Here is a 17129-nt window from a genome sequence, read left to right on the forward strand (position 1 = left end):
AACATTTCTTTTGATTGAAATTTTAGTATGTTCTTATTGTTACGGCCGGGTCTCTTTATTTTAATATATTTTGTTGGTGATTTTATCTTCTCTATTGTCTGGGTTAGGTACCTATTATTAGGTTTAATTGTATTAGTTTTCACCTTTGTTTGATGTTTTTATGTTCTTTACTTTATTCTTATTGGGTTAGGAAAATTTAATTTGTTTCTTTACCCATTAATTTTATAACATAATAGCGAAATAGCGGCAGAGGATTAACGATGACCATTAGAACATAGTAGAGTAGTAAACAATGCAAAATAATATTTTTCTTAAAAGAACCACTTTAAATAGCAGGTGACGACTATATACATTAATTGGGTGAAAAGTATACCATAGTTAGTTTTCAATAGTTGTAAGAGCGTGTTGAATCCTTCAAAATCAGAGTTAGCAACTAATTAATGTGATTTTTTAGTTAAATGTTTACATGTTTCAATCTTATATTAGACAATTGATTATGAGATTAAAATTGGTTGAGCTTAATTAAGTAACTTTTACGTTGAATAAAAAATCAAACGCTAAATTTCACTATTGACTTGTATTTTAAAAATAATTACTTAAATATAAATTATTTTATTTCAAAATTAATTTTAATTAAAATAATTAATTTCATAAAATAAGTTTGTTTCAAAATTAATTTTATAAATATTCATCCAAACACTGAGTCAAATCTATTAACTAAAAATCACAAACCATGATATTCTCACCTTTGACTCACGGATTCACTTTGCTCTCATTCACCATTATATACACTTGTGTTGCTCACACACTGATAACACTCGCGGGAGGATAGAATAAAAAAAATAAAGCAGATTGAAGTAGAGATAAAGAAAAGGAAGTTAAGGGAAAATATTTTTCATAAATAATATGAATTACTATAAAAAAATCATTCGAGGAAGAGCATGCAGTTTTACAAAGTTTAGATGACACTAATGCATACTCACTGGTACTCTACACTTGCACACTTATTTGAGCACAAATATATTTTTTTTTCTTATTTATAAAATTCAATTACCTAATTAATTCATCAATATTAAAAAAAGTAATTACTTTGATTAATAACAATAAAATTATCTTAAATTTATAACTTTTTTTAAAACTATTATTGTCAATTGTCATTAATATTATTTTCTCTTATGTTTGTTAATACATTGTCTCTCTTTTTTAATTAGGATATTTTAGTATAAAAATAATTAAGACAAGAAATATTATAAATTAATCTTATAAAAAAAAGAACTAGAAATATTACCTATACCATTTCAAATTTCAGTTTTATAAATAAAAATACATTTGAAATATATAAATATAGCTGTATTTCATATCGGTATTAATAAATTACCAAGGTAAAACTCACTGTAAAACAATACTACATATACTTAAAAGAAATACACATCTAAAATTTATTCTTATCAAGATTACTAATTTCAGTTTATCCTGGATATAATTGAAACAAGTTTATCTATTGTGCAAGCTAAAACAAATTATTTCCCAAGCCTGTTGATGACTGGGCGTGCTTTACACATGGCCTTTAATGGGATTAACCTAGACAAAGTGAATCCACTTTCCTCTCTCATATCAATCTCTTTATCACCAACCCGTTTCCACTCAAAGCATTGGATCAACAATCCCAAACTCAAGCAGAGTGCACGCATAGCCAAGCCTTCTCCTGGACAAGCCCTTCTTCCCAACCCAAATGCAATCAACTTGTCTAACTCACCTTCCTTTTCAAACCTTTCAGGCTTGAAACTTGTGGCTTCACTCCACACTTTAGGGTCCCTATGAATGGACCAAGCATTGATCAACACTATGGTGTCTCCTGGAACTTTGAATCCCCCAATAATGCACTCTTCTGAAGATGAATGTGGTAACAACAATGGAGCAGGAGTGTACAACCGAAGTGTCTCATAGATAATGTTTTTAAGGTAAGGGAGTTTTGAAAGGTCAGACTCCTCCAACAAATGGTCTTGTCCCACATGGGTTTCCAATTCATCCCTCGCCCTCTTAAACACCTCTGGATGGTTCAGCACACAAGATAATGCCCACTCTAAAGTTACAGCTTGTGAATCAGTTGCAGCAATGAGCATACCCTAGAGTAAAACTCAACTCCATCAAATTAATTAAGTAAAATTTATATAAGTTAAGAGAGAGTGTAAAATTTTATAAGCATTTCTAGAAGAAAATTAGAATAAAATACAAAAATTAACTTTAAGCATAAATTAAAATCAGTTTTTAATTAGATAAGCTAAAATATAGAATTTTTATAAATTAATTTTAGCTTGAAGAAGAATCTTAATTATTTTTTTATTGTCTTATAAATGTTTATAGAGAAATATATAAACATTTTCTAAGTACTGACTAATTAAAAATCATTATTAATGTGGCTTTAGCTAATTATTATAAAGAGAGAAGTAATAATGACACATAACAAATTTATTAGATCAAAAGCTAGCCTATATTATTTTATAATTCTCAACCAATTTAATCAAGGGTACATCAGAAAGATGTGTGGTTAATATTTCTCTTATTATAAAAATCAATAAATTTATTATTTATAATGATTTTAAATGATATTATATATATATATATATATATATATATATTATTCATAAGTAAATAATATAATTGTGGTAAGAAAAACTAAATAAAATAGTTATAGGTATAATATAACTTAAAATCATATATGATATGAAACAAAAGAAAAGGTTGGTAGGAAACAGTTATAAACTAAAAATATATACCAAAGCAAGGCCTTTGATGATCTGATCAGTATAGTACTCAGGCTGCGATTCCTGCAAGCTGAGGAGATGATCCAGCATGGTATTTGCACGCTGCTTCTTGGCGCGGATTTCTTCAAGCAGCCCTCTCAAGAACGTATCAGTTTTATTGCTAATCTTCTTCAGCCTCTTCTCCAGGTTTTCAAAATCAAACAGCCTCAGCACCGGCATGAAATCGTTCTTGTTATTTGCCCCAGCCAGCTTCAGCAGCTCCGAAACCATAGCCCTAAACTGCTTGGCCTCCTCCACATCGGCCATATCACAATCATCACCGTAGTACCTCTTCCCGGATATCATCCTCATGATGTTGTTGAACGTCATGTCGTAAAACTTAGACGTCAGTTCCACTTCGGCGAAGGAGAGGGACGACTCCGACCTAAAATAAATGTTGTCCTTTTTTGTTTAATAAAATCTGAAAGAAAATATATTTTTGTTAATGGAATTAAAGTTTATGCTTTAGTTAATTTAACCCTTGAGCCTCGGCGAGTTTTCGGACGAGGCGGTGAGTCTCGTCCCTCCGGATGGCGGCAAAAGAGTGGAGGCGGTGGGTGGAGAGGACGTCGAGGGCGGTGATGCGGCGGAGGTTACGCCAGTGCTCGCCATAGGGGGAGGACCCCAAGGTTGTGTAGTTGTAGAAGATGTGTTTTCCGGAGAGGAAGCGGGGGCGGTTGGCGAGGACGACGTCGTTTTTGGTGAAGCATTCTTGGAATAAGGTTTGGGAGGAGACGACGACGACGAGGCGGGAGCCAAACCATAGGGAAATGACGTGGCCGTACTTGTCGGAGAGGGCTCTGAAGGTGCGGTGGAGGGGGCGCTTGAGGTGGTGGAGGTTGCCGATTATGGGGAGAGAGGGTGGACCTGGTGGGAGGTTTTGAAACTTTCTGGCTTGGAGAAGAAGCTTTAAGAGGAGAAAGAGAAAAACGTAGAGGAGAGAGTAGGACAAGAAGGAAAGGATCTCCATGCTTTTGATACTTGATAGTGTTTGTCTTAGTTAGGGTATTCAACATTCAACAAACGTAAGATGAATGGGGTTGGGTCTTGTAGAAGAAGAAATTATTTAGGTTCCACAGGACTAGGACTAATACTTGATTGCATATTATATGAAGATTAATATGATCTTATATATACTTCAGGATTACCTAATTAAGTGTAATTAATAATTTTTCACAGAGGATTAGTCTCTTAATACATGACGAATTAGAAAAATTATTAGGCAGTGTTAGATTATTATCATCATGCCTCATGATCAATTTCTACTTAACAAGTAATTAATTGAATGTTATTAATTTATTTATTTTTGCAAATTAAATTTTTTAAATATGTGTCACATAAAGATTATTGAGATTCAAGATCACCAAATAATTTTTCAAAAATTAATGTTTAAATCCCGTTAAGACTTAAGAAACAAAATTGCTTCCCAAACAGAATACTTGGGGGCGGAGGGAAGTGTACCCACGTCAGCAAAAAAATTAATTTTAATTAGGTAGCATCTATTGTAAGCTATTCAGAAAAAAAAATCTATTGTAAGTTTAATCGTCGTATGCCTTAGGTAAAAATGTTTTGAAAGATAAGACGAGTATACATTTATAAAATGCGCCGCCGTTTTACGTAGGTTAAATAATGATTAGAATGTTTATGATATTAAACTGATATAAAATAGATTCTTCTTCTTTTTTATAGAGAAATAGGTTCTTTTGGAATGTGTTTTTCTTTATTATTTAATTATTAAAGTAAGGCCGGATCCTAAATAAAAAATAATGCCGGTGCGAGGTTACATTTGACAAGTAGCACGGGCCACAGAATCAACCCACGTGTCCACTATCTACAACTGATGATGAAGAAGAATATAATTCACTACTAGTTATCGCTAGGCTATGATCGAAGTTCTAGGACAAGTCTATGGGGAAAAAAATTGCTAATAAGTTTAGGGAAAAGTTTGAAAGTTGATACATCATTTTCCAGGAGTCGTAAATATCTAGAATATATATATATATATATATATATATATATATCAATGCCATAAGCAAAAAAACACAAATACCCCAATATGCTAACAGGAGAATATATGGGATTGAGATCTTAGGTATCATCAACAATTCAACAGAACTAAGGAATATATATAAAATATGATGCTGAAATAATCATAAAAGTATGCATTGCTACAAATATATTGCCGGCAAATCGCAGTAAGATGTGGATCATGGAAACTTTTAATTTAGCATTAGATTCTGTGAAAGTGAACTTTTTAGCTAGTCATTAATTTGTAGGCTTTCTATCAGTTTCAAAACAAGTCTTGCTGTTATTGGTTTGAAACTGATCTTGCTTTTTCGTTTGCACATGGAATGTGGTTAATTACTATGTTGATTGGAATTTTACATTTTCTATGGCATCACTACAAAACAAGGGTTACTGTTATTACATCGGATGTTATGTGGATATGAATTGTTCTTTCTAAAACTTTGTAATTTTGAGTAATTTTATTAGTATTCTTAACAAATTCCTTTTTGTTGATAAAAAAAAAATAATGTTTAGTTCCTTGCTATAAAATAACGTTTAATTCTTCAATTGTTTCTTCTTGATCTTTTTATTTATGACGTATCATGTGTAGTTCTTATTTCTGTAAACGAAGGACATTTTGTGGCTTTAGTATTCTCGCTTTCTTGTTTTGTTTCTTTCCCCTGATAAAAAAATGAAGGAATATTTTTTAATAAAGAACAAGAATCACATTTAATACATTTTTATAAATGAGAGACAAAAAAGAAATGATTTTTTTAGACACCCAAAACAAATTTAATCCTATTTGTAACGTGTAAAAACTAAGAACATATTTAACCCTTAAAAACAATAGCATGTCTCCTTACATTAAAAAGTAGGGCACATTTGTAGTAATACGAACTCATTAGCACAATATAGTTTAATTAATCGATATAATTAACTCAATATCAAATAACAAAATTATTGACTGATACGAACTTTTGTTTTTGACGTAAGGTGATATAGGGATGACGTGACCATGTTTTTGTTTCACTCCTTAAAATTTTGTTGTTATTTAATTTACTAATGCACAAATAAGAAATCACCAGCGTAAATTTCTAGGTACTCATACTTAAAACTTTCATATTAATATTAATACAATTCTTCTTTCTTACTCTGTTCTTAAATAATGTTCTCCTTTTAGTTGTCAAACTTGTTATTGTACATTCCACAAAATAAGAGCGTGTGTCCGCGTCAAATAAATAAATAAATAAGAGCGTGTGGATATCAAAGAAAGAATAAAAACAAGGTTTAACGATTTACGTAAAGTTATTTAATTAAGACAATTGTGGGAAAACATTCAAAATAGTTAAAACAAAAAAGTGATAACAGACATATGGGAGTATCAATGGTTGTAATTGCCAGATAGATAAAAACCTAACACATTATTCAGTACAACTAATAATAATTTTATAACTAATAAAATAAAATAAATAAAAAATCAGAATGTCAAATAAAATTAAATTTGATATTATTTTTATTTTTTTCTAATATCCTTGCTGATTTTTTTTTGTTAAATTAAAGATACAGATTACAAGCAAAATTTCTTACATAACAAAATAAAACCTACAAAATTTTGTTCTTTAAAATAAATTGTTAGCAATATAAAAATATGTCATGAACATTTTATAAAGTATATTACTAATATTTTCTTTTTTATGACAAGAAAAATTTTAATCACTTACACAATAACATTATAAAAGAATATATAATTTAAATTATAGAAACAATTAAACACCTAATTTAAATAAATTAATTATAATGAAAAATTGAAATAAAATTTCTTTAAAATTATTTATTATATATAATATTCATTTTTTTATTAATGTTAAAGGTAAGTAAAAAAAATCCATAAAATTTTTATTTTATGAAGTGCATGAGATCCAGAAACAGAAAAAAAAAATCTATAACAGTAGGTTCAAAAAAGTGGAGATTTTATTCTATTTATAATTATAATTAATTAATAATTTTAAAAATAAAAATTATAAACAAATAGTTAAAAACTAAAATACGCTACCCTTTAAATAGTATGCGACTTCACATTGAGGATTTTTTTTTCTTAATTTTAACATTATATTTATCATTTTCTTTTTAAAAATTATTAATTATAACTATACTTTGATTTTAATTTTAAACTGTTGATATATTGTATAAACTGAATATGTCTTTCTTTTGTAAATACATTGAATAATAATATTACAGTAATATTTATCAATCCTAATAAAAATTGTATTCTAAAAATTAAAATTATAAATTCAACGACAACAAAGTCTTATGATTTTTTTAAAATCAAATGAGTTTTATTTGCATTAATAAAGTTATTATTTAAATAAAATACTCTACAATTTTACGCCACCAAAATATATAATTTTAAAATTTAAATTATATTTTCTAAATTCGAATTATAATCCTTTATATATTTCAATTTCAATGCAATTTAACAAAAAATTAAGAAGATTATAAAATATAAAAAAAAATATTATCAAATTTAATTTTACTTGACACTCTGATTTATTTATTTTATTTTATTAGTTGTAAAATTCTTATTGGCTACGAATAATGTGTTAAATTTATGTTTACCTAAGAGTTTCTATGTACTTATACTTTCCCTCTCTATTATATAATTAACTTAAATGTATTTTTAGTTTGTTTTGATTTTGATTTTTATATAAAAAAAATATTTTTTATCCCTTTAAATATCTAAATTTTTTCATTTTAGACTCTATAAAGCAAAATGAACAAATTTTTATTTTGGTCCTAAAGGATTTATCTTTAATTTTAATCTCCAAAAATTTAAAATAACTATTTTAGGGATCTAGACATTAACACAAACATGTAACAAATAATATCACCTAAAATAATTACTTAACCTTCCACTAAACACATAATTCATTAATAAGTATAACGATAGTTGTGAAATTCGGCTCAATCTTTAACCCCATCGAGATAATGGGTCGGTGGTCCAATTGATAGGTCAGTAATTGATCTGGTTTGATCCGATATATATTAAAAATTAAAAATTATATATTATGTATTATATATAAATATATAACTAACATTATTTGAGTAAGAAAAGTTCATCCATACTCTGAAATCTAAAATAACAATTGATAATAATAAGACATCAAAATCATTTTTTTTTAGAATCGATCGGATCAGACTGATCCAATCGGATTCTAATAGCTAACCGATCGGGTTTAGTCAGATCATCCGGAGTCAATCGCGTGACCGATCCAATAATAGAACCAATCTAGTTAAGCCACCGGATCCCAATTAGACCAGTCCAACCAACCGAACCGAATCAAATTTCACAATTTATGAGTGTAAGAAGAATGAGTACATAAAACATAATTTTAACTTTATGAAAGATGAAAACTGAAAAAGATACAATAACTGAACTCATTACTCACTAATTTTCTCACTTTGTTGGGCCGTATGTTGGAGAATAGAGAAATGAAGCAGGTTAAGTATGACATTAATGATCCGGCTAAGGTTCTATTCCTTTGAGTGGAAAATGACGCGAAACTTACTTTTGACAATTACTTTAATTTAAACTTTTTTATCTCAATTCATTTTTATTTTATTTTTTTCACCCTATCAAACAAATCTTTAGAAGATAAAAATAAAATAAAAATTAAAGTGGAAAAGATGTGAATCACAAAAAATACAAATTTCTCTCTTAAATTATTTCTCCACTCCACTGAACACACTCCAAAAGACCGTATGCAGTCATCAGCCCAACAAAGTGAGTTCTCAAAGTTGACGCATAATGTGAAAAACTATTTCTTATCGTACATCAGTAATTATTACCTTTTATACTACATCAAACACAGCCTTAGCCTTAACTTTATTTCATTTTTTCACCTTCAATTTTTGTTTTCCACTTTTCACGGTTTATACAAATCATTAAAACAAAAAATAAAGTGAAAGCAAAATTATATATTGAACTCAGTGACTAATCATTTCAACTGATGATAGACTACCTTAAAAAGTAACTTCCGCAAAATAATTAAAACGGCTGGCAAGTTCTTCAAGGTCTCTTTCATAAAGGAGCAAACTGAGAAAACTAGAGATATAAAATAGCCATATCAAAATTCCACATTCAAAATACATGTTTGGTGACCCAATCCTTCATGTTCAGAACGAATCATCAACATCAACCACTTCTCCAAATTGTGTTGTACCTCAATAGTTAAGCCTAGTTAATAAAACTAAAAGGTCCTCAACTTGTAATCAACAACCTAAGGTCTTCATATATTTTTTTTAATCAAAATTTGAACTGTCTTCATGATTCAAGATACCAGAACCTACAACAACAGCAAATACCACAAACAAGATATCAATGCATCAAGCGAAATACTCGCAAGGAACTCATGCTTAAAAACCTGCATGATTCGTAAACAGATATGCTGTGCAATGTAAGAAATATTCATGATTGATAGTCTAATGCACTATCAGAATAATAAAGTATGACCTCTAATGCCATTAATGTATACCACATATCTTATCCTTGACATCTAATGCACTATCAATAAAATTTAACTCTTTTCAAAAGTTATTAAAGGTATCAATTAACCAAATTTGTCACTTGGTGTAATTGATCTTATCCTTGAACTATTTTTAAAAATTAAAATAGGTCCTTATACTTTAAAAGTTTATAATTGGGTCCTTAGGTAAAGTGCAGAGATCAATTTAAAAATTCCCAAATAGTTAAAGGAACTATAGAATAAAAAACTAGGAACATATTCCCTGAACTATTTTGAAAATTTTCAAAATAGATCCCTATTCAAGACTTTTAAAGTATAGAAACCTATTTAAAAATCCTCAAATAAATCAGAGATCACATATCAATCTAATCTTCTTAAATATAATGTTAAATTTTAAAAACTTGATATTTGAATAACTAGAGTTCCTCAAAATACAAATCTGATGGTTATATTTTCAAATAAAAAACTAATTGTGCAATGGAAGGATATAATGTAAAAATTCATGTTGGACATAAATGAGGTATCCTTACCATTCTTTACTTGGAGTCATATCTTACGGGTTCTCCTGTGCTTTCCATTACCACGGCGTTTGTTTTTAGCTATTTTCAACTTCTTTTTGGATTTCTTCCCTATTCCACCAACAGGCTTTAAGGAAGCCATGCTTTGGCTTCCATCAGCCACCTCCACATCTGGCAAATTTTAAAGCAAATAGGGCATATTAGATTGTTCTTGCAAGGCAATCAGATACCGATAAAAAATTTTTAAAAAAGCATGATTTTGGATTTGTCTTTAACAAAATATTTTTTTTATGCAACATAGATTTCACAAACATATAGTAGATCCTAAGAAAGATCACAAATGATAAGCAGGATAAAGCAAGTAACACCATTCTTAAACACAGTCCCAATCAGCATGAATGGGCATTCCCCAATTAGCTTAGCTCTTTGGCTTTTAGAAGAACAGAGTCCACAGATTTAATTCTCGGCTTACTGATGTGGAGCATAGTAACATTCTTTCAGCAAGAATCAATCCAACATTTTGAATTTTGATTATCAAAGTTCTTTTAACTGAACAAAATTCTGCATTTTAACTTTGAGAAAGGCTTCATATAATTGATTAATCTAACATTTTAACTTAGAGAATCAATCCAACATTCTTTCACAAAAATCAACATATAATCAGAATTACTCAGAAAATTCATATTAATCCACACATTTCACATAAACAATGCAAAGGGAAGGAATAAAGTCATAAACTATAGAGTAAAAAGAAGTGATATGGTACCCATGTTGGTGTTGTCAGTGGAAGCGGATGCTTCCATAGCAGTATTTGGTTTCGAAGGAACCTCCAGCTTAGGGGCGGCAAGGGCAGCCTCTTGGGCAGCAAGCTTAGCAGCTTCTTTCTTGTCATAGAAAGGTTCAACAATCTCCCTCCGAATAGCCCTCAGCCTCTTCTCCCTCTTCGATCTCAATGACTTCGCCATTCTCTTGTACTTGACTACTTCCTTTCACCTAGCTATACTTCAGTTTGTTGGATTACACAGTATTACTTGTGCCTGCGTTAGTAATTAGTAATTAAGTTCAACTTTTTTATTTACTTAGTTCTAATGTTAGGAACAAATACTCAAATTCATTTAATAGAATTTATTTTAATTTTTAATTTTACAACAACACCGTACCTATTGGGACAGTCCAACATTATCAAAGAAACAGCGAGAATCAATCCAACATTTTGAATTTTGATTATCAAAGTTCTTTTAACCAAACAACACTCTGCATTTTAACTTCAAGAAAGGTCTCATATAATTGATCAAACTAAGTACACAGGTAAACGGGATATTTATTACTGGAAGTGAACTGGAACCAACAGAGGAAAAACTCCCAAAACCATAATACTTAAACAAACCCAACAATTTATTTTTCAAAAAAACGACACAGACAAAAATTGAACATGAAGCATAACATAAAGAGCAAGAACATAAGAATAAGGTTGTTCGAATACCTGGTTTGGTTTGTGGAGGCACAGAACAGAACAGAGCTCAAACGAAGGCAAACTGCGCCGAGAACTCTGCTTTATGGAAGAGGCGGTGTTTTGTTGTGTAGCTTTCTTAGGTTATATGAGATGAGAAGGGAAATTGTACGAGGATAGAATAGTCTTTTACACCGAATGAATTATGGGTGGGCCTATCTTAGATTATAAAATTGGGATGGGCTAGTAGATTGGAATGGGCTATTTGGGACAGCCCTTCATGTTTTTAAAGCCATATATATCGTTTTCGTGAACGAAAAAAGAAAATCTATTAATTTAGAAAATAATTTTCGAAAATCAAATTAAAAACAATCTTTAAAAATAAGAAGAAAGAAATATGATTGTACTGAGTTTTTTTTTTTATATATATATAGCTTGTACTGAGATTCCTTTCTTATTAATAAAATGCCAGCTAAAATATTTTTGGTACCTATAGTTTGACAATTGTATAATTTTTTATTTTTTAACCAATTTTAGTGCCTAGTATTTTTTATTATGCAATTTTGGTCTCAAAAATTAAATAATACCAAATTAATATAAAAATTAGTTTCTTTAATTTAAAATATTCTTAATTGCCTTATTAAAAAACACACGCTCACACAAATTAAAACATCTACCCCTCCCACATACCGACCCAGTTATGTTAATCATAATTAATTTTAATTATCATGATTATCATTATAAAGACATAAATATTATAATTATTATAGAATAATAAAATAATAAATATATTATTACGTACAATATTTACAATTAAGGCAATTAAAATGATTATCATTTATATAAGATATGAAATTATTATTACTTAATTATCTTAAATCTTAAAAAATGTAATAGAGAATCAATTATCATTTTAATGTGGCTTTTTTAATTAATTAAAATGTTTAAAATCTTAAAACTCCTTTTTAGATTGTATGTTTAACCCGCAATGCAAGGAATCAGATATGTAAATAAAATTGGCCAGTACGTATCTTCTGGGATGCTAATTACAATAATATGGTGCATGGATCCCTGATATATGGGTTAGTGATTACTAATTAAAGCAACCACATGAAAAAATATGAATTATGAACCACAATCATTGTTTCATTTGGTGTAGATGGTTTAGTGACACCTTATTCAGTTGGGACACGCCTTCCTGCTACCACCCCAAAAATGTAACAACTATTCAGCACCACAAAGTATAGCAGTGATACCTGATGAGAGGCCGTTGAAGAGAAGAGATGTCATAGAGTTTTTTCCTTTGATGCTGCCATTGTTCATGCTTTATTGAAAGCACTAGTTTTAGCAACCCAAACTCCATCTGAATCTAAAGTATCTCTTTCAGGCCTTGCCTTGTGCGATAAACTTATTAGAACCCTTAATAAGGTAACCATTTTTACCCGCTGAGGTACCATGGAGCGAGTTTACATAACTCCCCTCACACCATCATCACACTACTTAACTAACCGAGCTTGAGACCCTCTTAGCTAATGTATTCATTCATGATATAATTAAATACATAAAACATACCTGAAATATATGTGTGATACATCCAACTAATAATGCTGGCATGGCAAAAAAAAATGTTATGTGGTAGTGAAGGAGCTCACACTAAACCTGTGTTGAGCGTGGGCATTTTGGTCATTTACCGAAATTATCAACTTTCGGCAAAAGTCCTGTATGATTATTTCAATGTAACATTCTTGGATCCACTGAAATTCATAGATATAATAAGAAGCCTTATCGTTATGTTATACTTAATTTTAGAGAAGTTAACTCAGCTGCAAATGCTCTTGTTAAGCATGGTTTACGACTTTGGAGATAGGTTATAGGATCTTTGAATTTCCTCCTATTTTTCAATCTGCCTGTGTTGGCTATGATGCAGCCATTTCATTTTTTCGTTAGCTAATAAAATGACAATATACCCATCAACAAGTGTTTTTAGTTTTTTAGAGTCGCCTAAATGGTGTTAATAATATTTGACTTGAGAGATTAGAAACACTTATTTTTTAAAATTTAGAAACCAAAATATTCAATGATAAAGTACAAGAACTTAAATTGAGAATTTTAGAAAGTATAAAAACTAAAACCATTTTTTCCAAAAAAAATATGGATTTATTCGTGAAATTTTAAAAGATAAGAGAAAAAAATGCAATTAACTTTTTAATTGCAAGGACCAATTTTTACCGACCATTAAAAATTTCAAGGTCTAAATTGATGGACAATTTACAAATTTAAAAATCATTTTATTCATTTCAAAATCAATTTGACCATAAGTTACTCTTTTAAGACTAAATTGTGTGATGATAATTTTAGGAATTATTTTGTAATTTTATTATTTATAGGGGTGCGGTTAATACTTTAGTATCCATACTCTTACTCATTTTCACTAAAATTTGTGGATGAATCTTTAGTCTTCAACCATCTCTATTTATATATATATATATATATATATATATATATATATATATATATATATATATATATATATATATATATTTAGATCTTTTTTCAGATAGCCATGGAGTCAATAATTTGGATAGAATTGTTATTTTCATCGATGTGAATGGGTCCATAAAGTACCTGGTTAGTTTTTTTAAATCATATGAAAATTTTTAAGTAGAGATCCCTAGTCTATTTTTTTTAATTGGCTTATTAAATTAGTTGATCACAACTTAAAATAGTAAGAAAATAAAAATTATAGTAATTTTAAAAACCTAAAGATTTCAATAAAAAACATTATCAAAGACCTAATAATATTTTTTAGTTCAAGAACCTACTTAAAAGTTATGACATAGCTAATAGTTCAGAAAAGAAGTAAATAATTTAACAAATTTTTTTTTGTTGATTAATATTTAAAGCAACCACTTGAAACAATTTGAACCACAACCATTCATTCGTTCAGCTGGTGGAGATGGGTTTAGTGGCACCTTACTCTGCTGGAACATGTCTTCCTTCCCTTCAACGCCTTCCAACCCTGCAAGCCCAAAAATGGAACAACTTCTCAGCACCTCTTAGTTGCCACCGCCAAGTGAAATGTGCTGTCCAAGTCCAACCACAAGTAGCACCACGAATTACACCTGATGAGAGCCTGCAGGTGAAGAGAAGAACTCTCATAGGCCTTCTAGCATTTGATGCTGTCCTTGCTTATTCTTCATTGCAAGCAGCACCAGCAGCTGAAAATCCGTGTGAATTTCAAGTGGCACCTTCAGGCCTTGCCTTCTGTGACAAACTTGTGGGAGCTGGTCCTCAAGCAGTGAAGGGACAGCTTATTAAGGTATTTTAGTATACACCATACACATATTAATTCATAATATAAATACATATAAAGCATTCCTGGTACCGACAATTGGTTGGTCCGAGTGACATTAGGCTCACGTTTCTTAAGCATGTGATCAAGAATTTGAATCCTGACGTGTATTGAGAAAATCTTGTTGGGATAGGACACCCTTTGTGTGCCTAATATATATGTGTGTCATGTGTGTATGATACATCCAACTTAATATATTCATGATGGCATGGCACAAAATTGTTGTGGTACCGAAGGAGTTCACGCTCAACCTGTTTTGAGCTTGGGCATTTTGGTCATTTACCGACACTTTATCCACTTTGGGTAAAGTACTATGTTATGTTTGACCAATATACTTGCTTCCAGGCGCATTATGTGGGGAGATTGGAGAATGGGAAAGTTTTCGATAGCAGCTACAATCGTGGCAAGCCACTAACCTTTCGCGTCGGTGTTGGAGAGGTATGACAGTTAATGTGCTGTGTTTTTTTTTTCATACAATGTTGATGTAAGCAGCAATATACAATGTTGATTACAAATTTTATTGAGCTTAATGGTGTCAGTGTAAAAGCTTTTACAATGTCAACCAATTAGATATTATGGTTGGCTTGAATTTTAATATCAAAGTCAACAAATTTAATATTCATGGTAGTTTATGATTAGAAGACAATTTTAAACAGAAATGGAATTGCTTCTTAAGAATGGTTAATGAAAACCATGGAGTAAATTTCCATGTTTATTTAATGAGCGCCCCCAATCATAAGTAGTCATATCATAGAGTACCCTTTATGGACAGTCATGTTCTGGATTAAAAGTTATCCATGAATCAAATAGGTCATTAAAGGTTGGGATGAAGGCATTATAGGAGGTGATGGAGTTCCCCCCATGCTTGCAGGTACCTTTTTTTTTATCAGTGTAAATTCATTGTTTATGACATGCCTAGGTAAAATTGTTTACTTTTTCCTAACATAGGAGGGAAACGTACACTGAAGATTCCTCCAGAACTTGGATATGGCTCAAGAGGGGCTGGTTGTAGGGGAGGCAAGTACTCTTTTCCTTTTTCTCTGTGCTGCTAAACAATACTTTTTCTTTGACATTATATTTGTGTGGAAAATAAAGATGAAAATTTGTTTGCTCTTGGTTGTTTTGCACTTTGTGAAACTCTGTCGATAAAAGATTATGTTTGTGCTTTATCTTTAATAGGTATTAATGTATAGTGTTATTCTAGGGAAAAATACTGGTTCCTTTAGTTTATGATCTGCTTAATCTTGAATATACAAGAGCTTAGTGTGATGATTGTGTTGTGGCACTCAGCAAGTGACATAATAATGCAGAATAAGAGAAGCGAATGGGCTCAATAGAAGCTCTATTTCTCTGGGGGAGGTTTTTTTCCTGTTCACTTAGCAGTGCAGGAGAATAAATAAGAAAAATGCACACTTATTAATGTCATGAAAAGGATAACTTGTTAGGAAGTTTTTCTTCTAATAGTGGCATTACTTAATATTACAAGCTAGTAGCGGCAAACATATCTCTGTTAAACTTGCATGGACTTTTTAAGTATACAATTTACAGGAGCTATTTCTCAATAATAGAGAAATTGGAACCATTAAATTAAGTTCTTAAAGAAAAATCATTTGTGCAAAAACCATGCCAAGACATATCTCTGTAGAAAGTTTTTTTGTTTTTGTTTGGTGAATATATTTCTGTAGAAAGATGTTTATAAAACAATAGGGAAAACATTTGTACAGCAAATTCTGTAGAGAAACTGGAACCTAGGAAAGCATGTCAAGCTGCTGTAGGCTAGCAATGTTCTGTTTTACGGATGAATTTAAATTAGTACTGTACCCGTAGAGGTGTAGCGGTTGATAAGAAGAACGGTAATCATAAGAATTATGCATTGCCTTATACACACAGAACACTTTTCACATATTCTTTTTCTGCATGAATTTTTCTTTTACCATTTTCCTTAGTCAAGCAAAAACTTATGCCTAGTTTGATGCAGGTTCATGTATCATTCCTCCTGATTCGGTATTATTGTTTGACGTGGAGTTCGTTAGCAAAGCATGATTTACAAAGCCGTGAGCTGGCAAATTGCCTTCTTTTTTGTTTGGAGTTTGGAGCTTACATTTCATATAGTAGAAATTTTATAATTTAATATCAAAGTAAAAATTACTTGATAAATGCATGACTAAGTAATAAACATGCTATGTTGTTGATTATCCAGCTTTGATTTCAGTATAGAAATTGTAGCCGAAAGTTGAACAGTTATGAGCTACGGTTCAGCACTGAAAAACCACTCCTAAGTTCAAACAAAGAGAGGAAATAATACTGAAGAAAATGGAAATGACCAAAGAAAGAAAACAGTCGGTAAAGGAAAGCTGTCAAAGCACTTTGTTTGCTTTTGGCAAAGCAAGCAACCAGTTCTTTTTATCTCTCTTTTTTTTGTATGACAAACACTCCAGAGTCCTAGTGTTACAAAGCAGTTAAATTGATTCCTAA

General features: G+C 30.4%; 3 protein-coding genes across 3 annotated transcripts; 1 reads left to right on the forward strand and 2 right to left on the reverse strand.

The window, feature by feature from the left end:
• Positions 1–1382: 1382 nt before the first annotated feature.
• LOC114424679 (isoflavone 2'-hydroxylase-like) lies at positions 1383–3877 on the reverse strand. Its single transcript, XM_028391538.1, has 3 exons — positions 3284–3877; positions 2778–3189; positions 1383–2126 (listed from the first exon to the last, which is right to left on the reverse strand). Exons 1-3 carry the CDS (start codon positions 3772–3774, stop codon positions 1521–1523), a joined length of 1509 nt encoding a protein of 502 aa, XP_028247339.1. The 5' UTR covers positions 3775–3877; the 3' UTR covers positions 1383–1520.
• Positions 3878–8803: 4926 nt separating this feature from the next.
• On the reverse strand, positions 8804–11450 carry LOC114421766. The gene is made up of 4 exons (XM_028387832.1): positions 11336–11450; positions 10619–10889; positions 9865–10023; positions 8804–9154 (listed from the first exon to the last, which is right to left on the reverse strand). Exons 2-3 carry the CDS (start codon positions 10815–10817, stop codon positions 9881–9883), a joined length of 342 nt encoding a protein of 113 aa, XP_028243633.1. The 5' UTR covers positions 10818–10889; positions 11336–11450; the 3' UTR covers positions 8804–9154; positions 9865–9880.
• Positions 11451–14219: 2769 nt separating this feature from the next.
• On the forward strand, positions 14220–17080 carry LOC114421512 (peptidyl-prolyl cis-trans isomerase FKBP13, chloroplastic-like). Its single transcript, XM_028387467.1, has 5 exons — positions 14220–14621; positions 15000–15092; positions 15465–15525; positions 15603–15671; positions 16633–17080. Exons 1-5 carry the CDS (start codon positions 14259–14261, stop codon positions 16695–16697), a joined length of 651 nt encoding a protein of 216 aa, XP_028243268.1. The 5' UTR covers positions 14220–14258; the 3' UTR covers positions 16698–17080.
• The last annotated feature ends 49 nt before the right edge of the window (positions 17081–17129 follow it).

The sequence above is a fragment of the Glycine soja genome, chromosome 8, assembly GCF_004193775.1.
Source record: "Glycine soja cultivar W05 chromosome 8, ASM419377v2, whole genome shotgun sequence".
Classification (NCBI taxonomy): Eukaryota; Viridiplantae; Streptophyta; class Magnoliopsida; order Fabales; family Fabaceae; genus Glycine; species Glycine soja.

Excerpts from the sequence above, each read along its gene's own strand:
- LOC114421512 (XM_028387467.1), top strand. The coding sequence starts at position 14,259 with ATGGGTTTAGTGGCACCTTACTCTGCTGGAACATGTCTTCCTTCCCTT. Across the intron at positions 14,622-14,999 it reads TGAAGGGACAGCTTATTAAG|GCGCATTATGTGGGGAGATT; the intron begins GTATTTTAGTAT and ends ACTTGCTTCCAG. Across the intron at positions 15,093-15,464 it reads TTCGCGTCGGTGTTGGAGAG|GTCATTAAAGGTTGGGATGA; the intron begins GTATGACAGTTA and ends TGAATCAAATAG.
- LOC114424679 (XM_028391538.1), bottom strand. The coding sequence starts at position 3,774 with ATGGAGATCCTTTCCTTCTTGTCCTACTCTCTCCTCTACGTTTTTCTC. Across the intron at positions 3,190-3,283 it reads AAACTCGCCGAGGCTCAAGG|GTCGGAGTCGTCCCTCTCCT; the intron begins GTTAAATTAACT and ends CATTTATTTTAG. Across the intron at positions 2,127-2,777 it reads TCATCAAAGGCCTTGCTTTG|GGTATGCTCATTGCTGCAAC; the intron begins GTATATATTTTT and ends GTTTTACTCTAG.
- LOC114421766 (XM_028387832.1), bottom strand. The coding sequence starts at position 10,817 with ATGGCGAAGTCATTGAGATCGAAGAGGGAGAAGAGGCTGAGGGCTATT. Across the intron at positions 10,024-10,618 it reads CACTGACAACACCAACATGG|ATGTGGAGGTGGCTGATGGA; the intron begins GTACCATATCAC and ends AAAATTTGCCAG.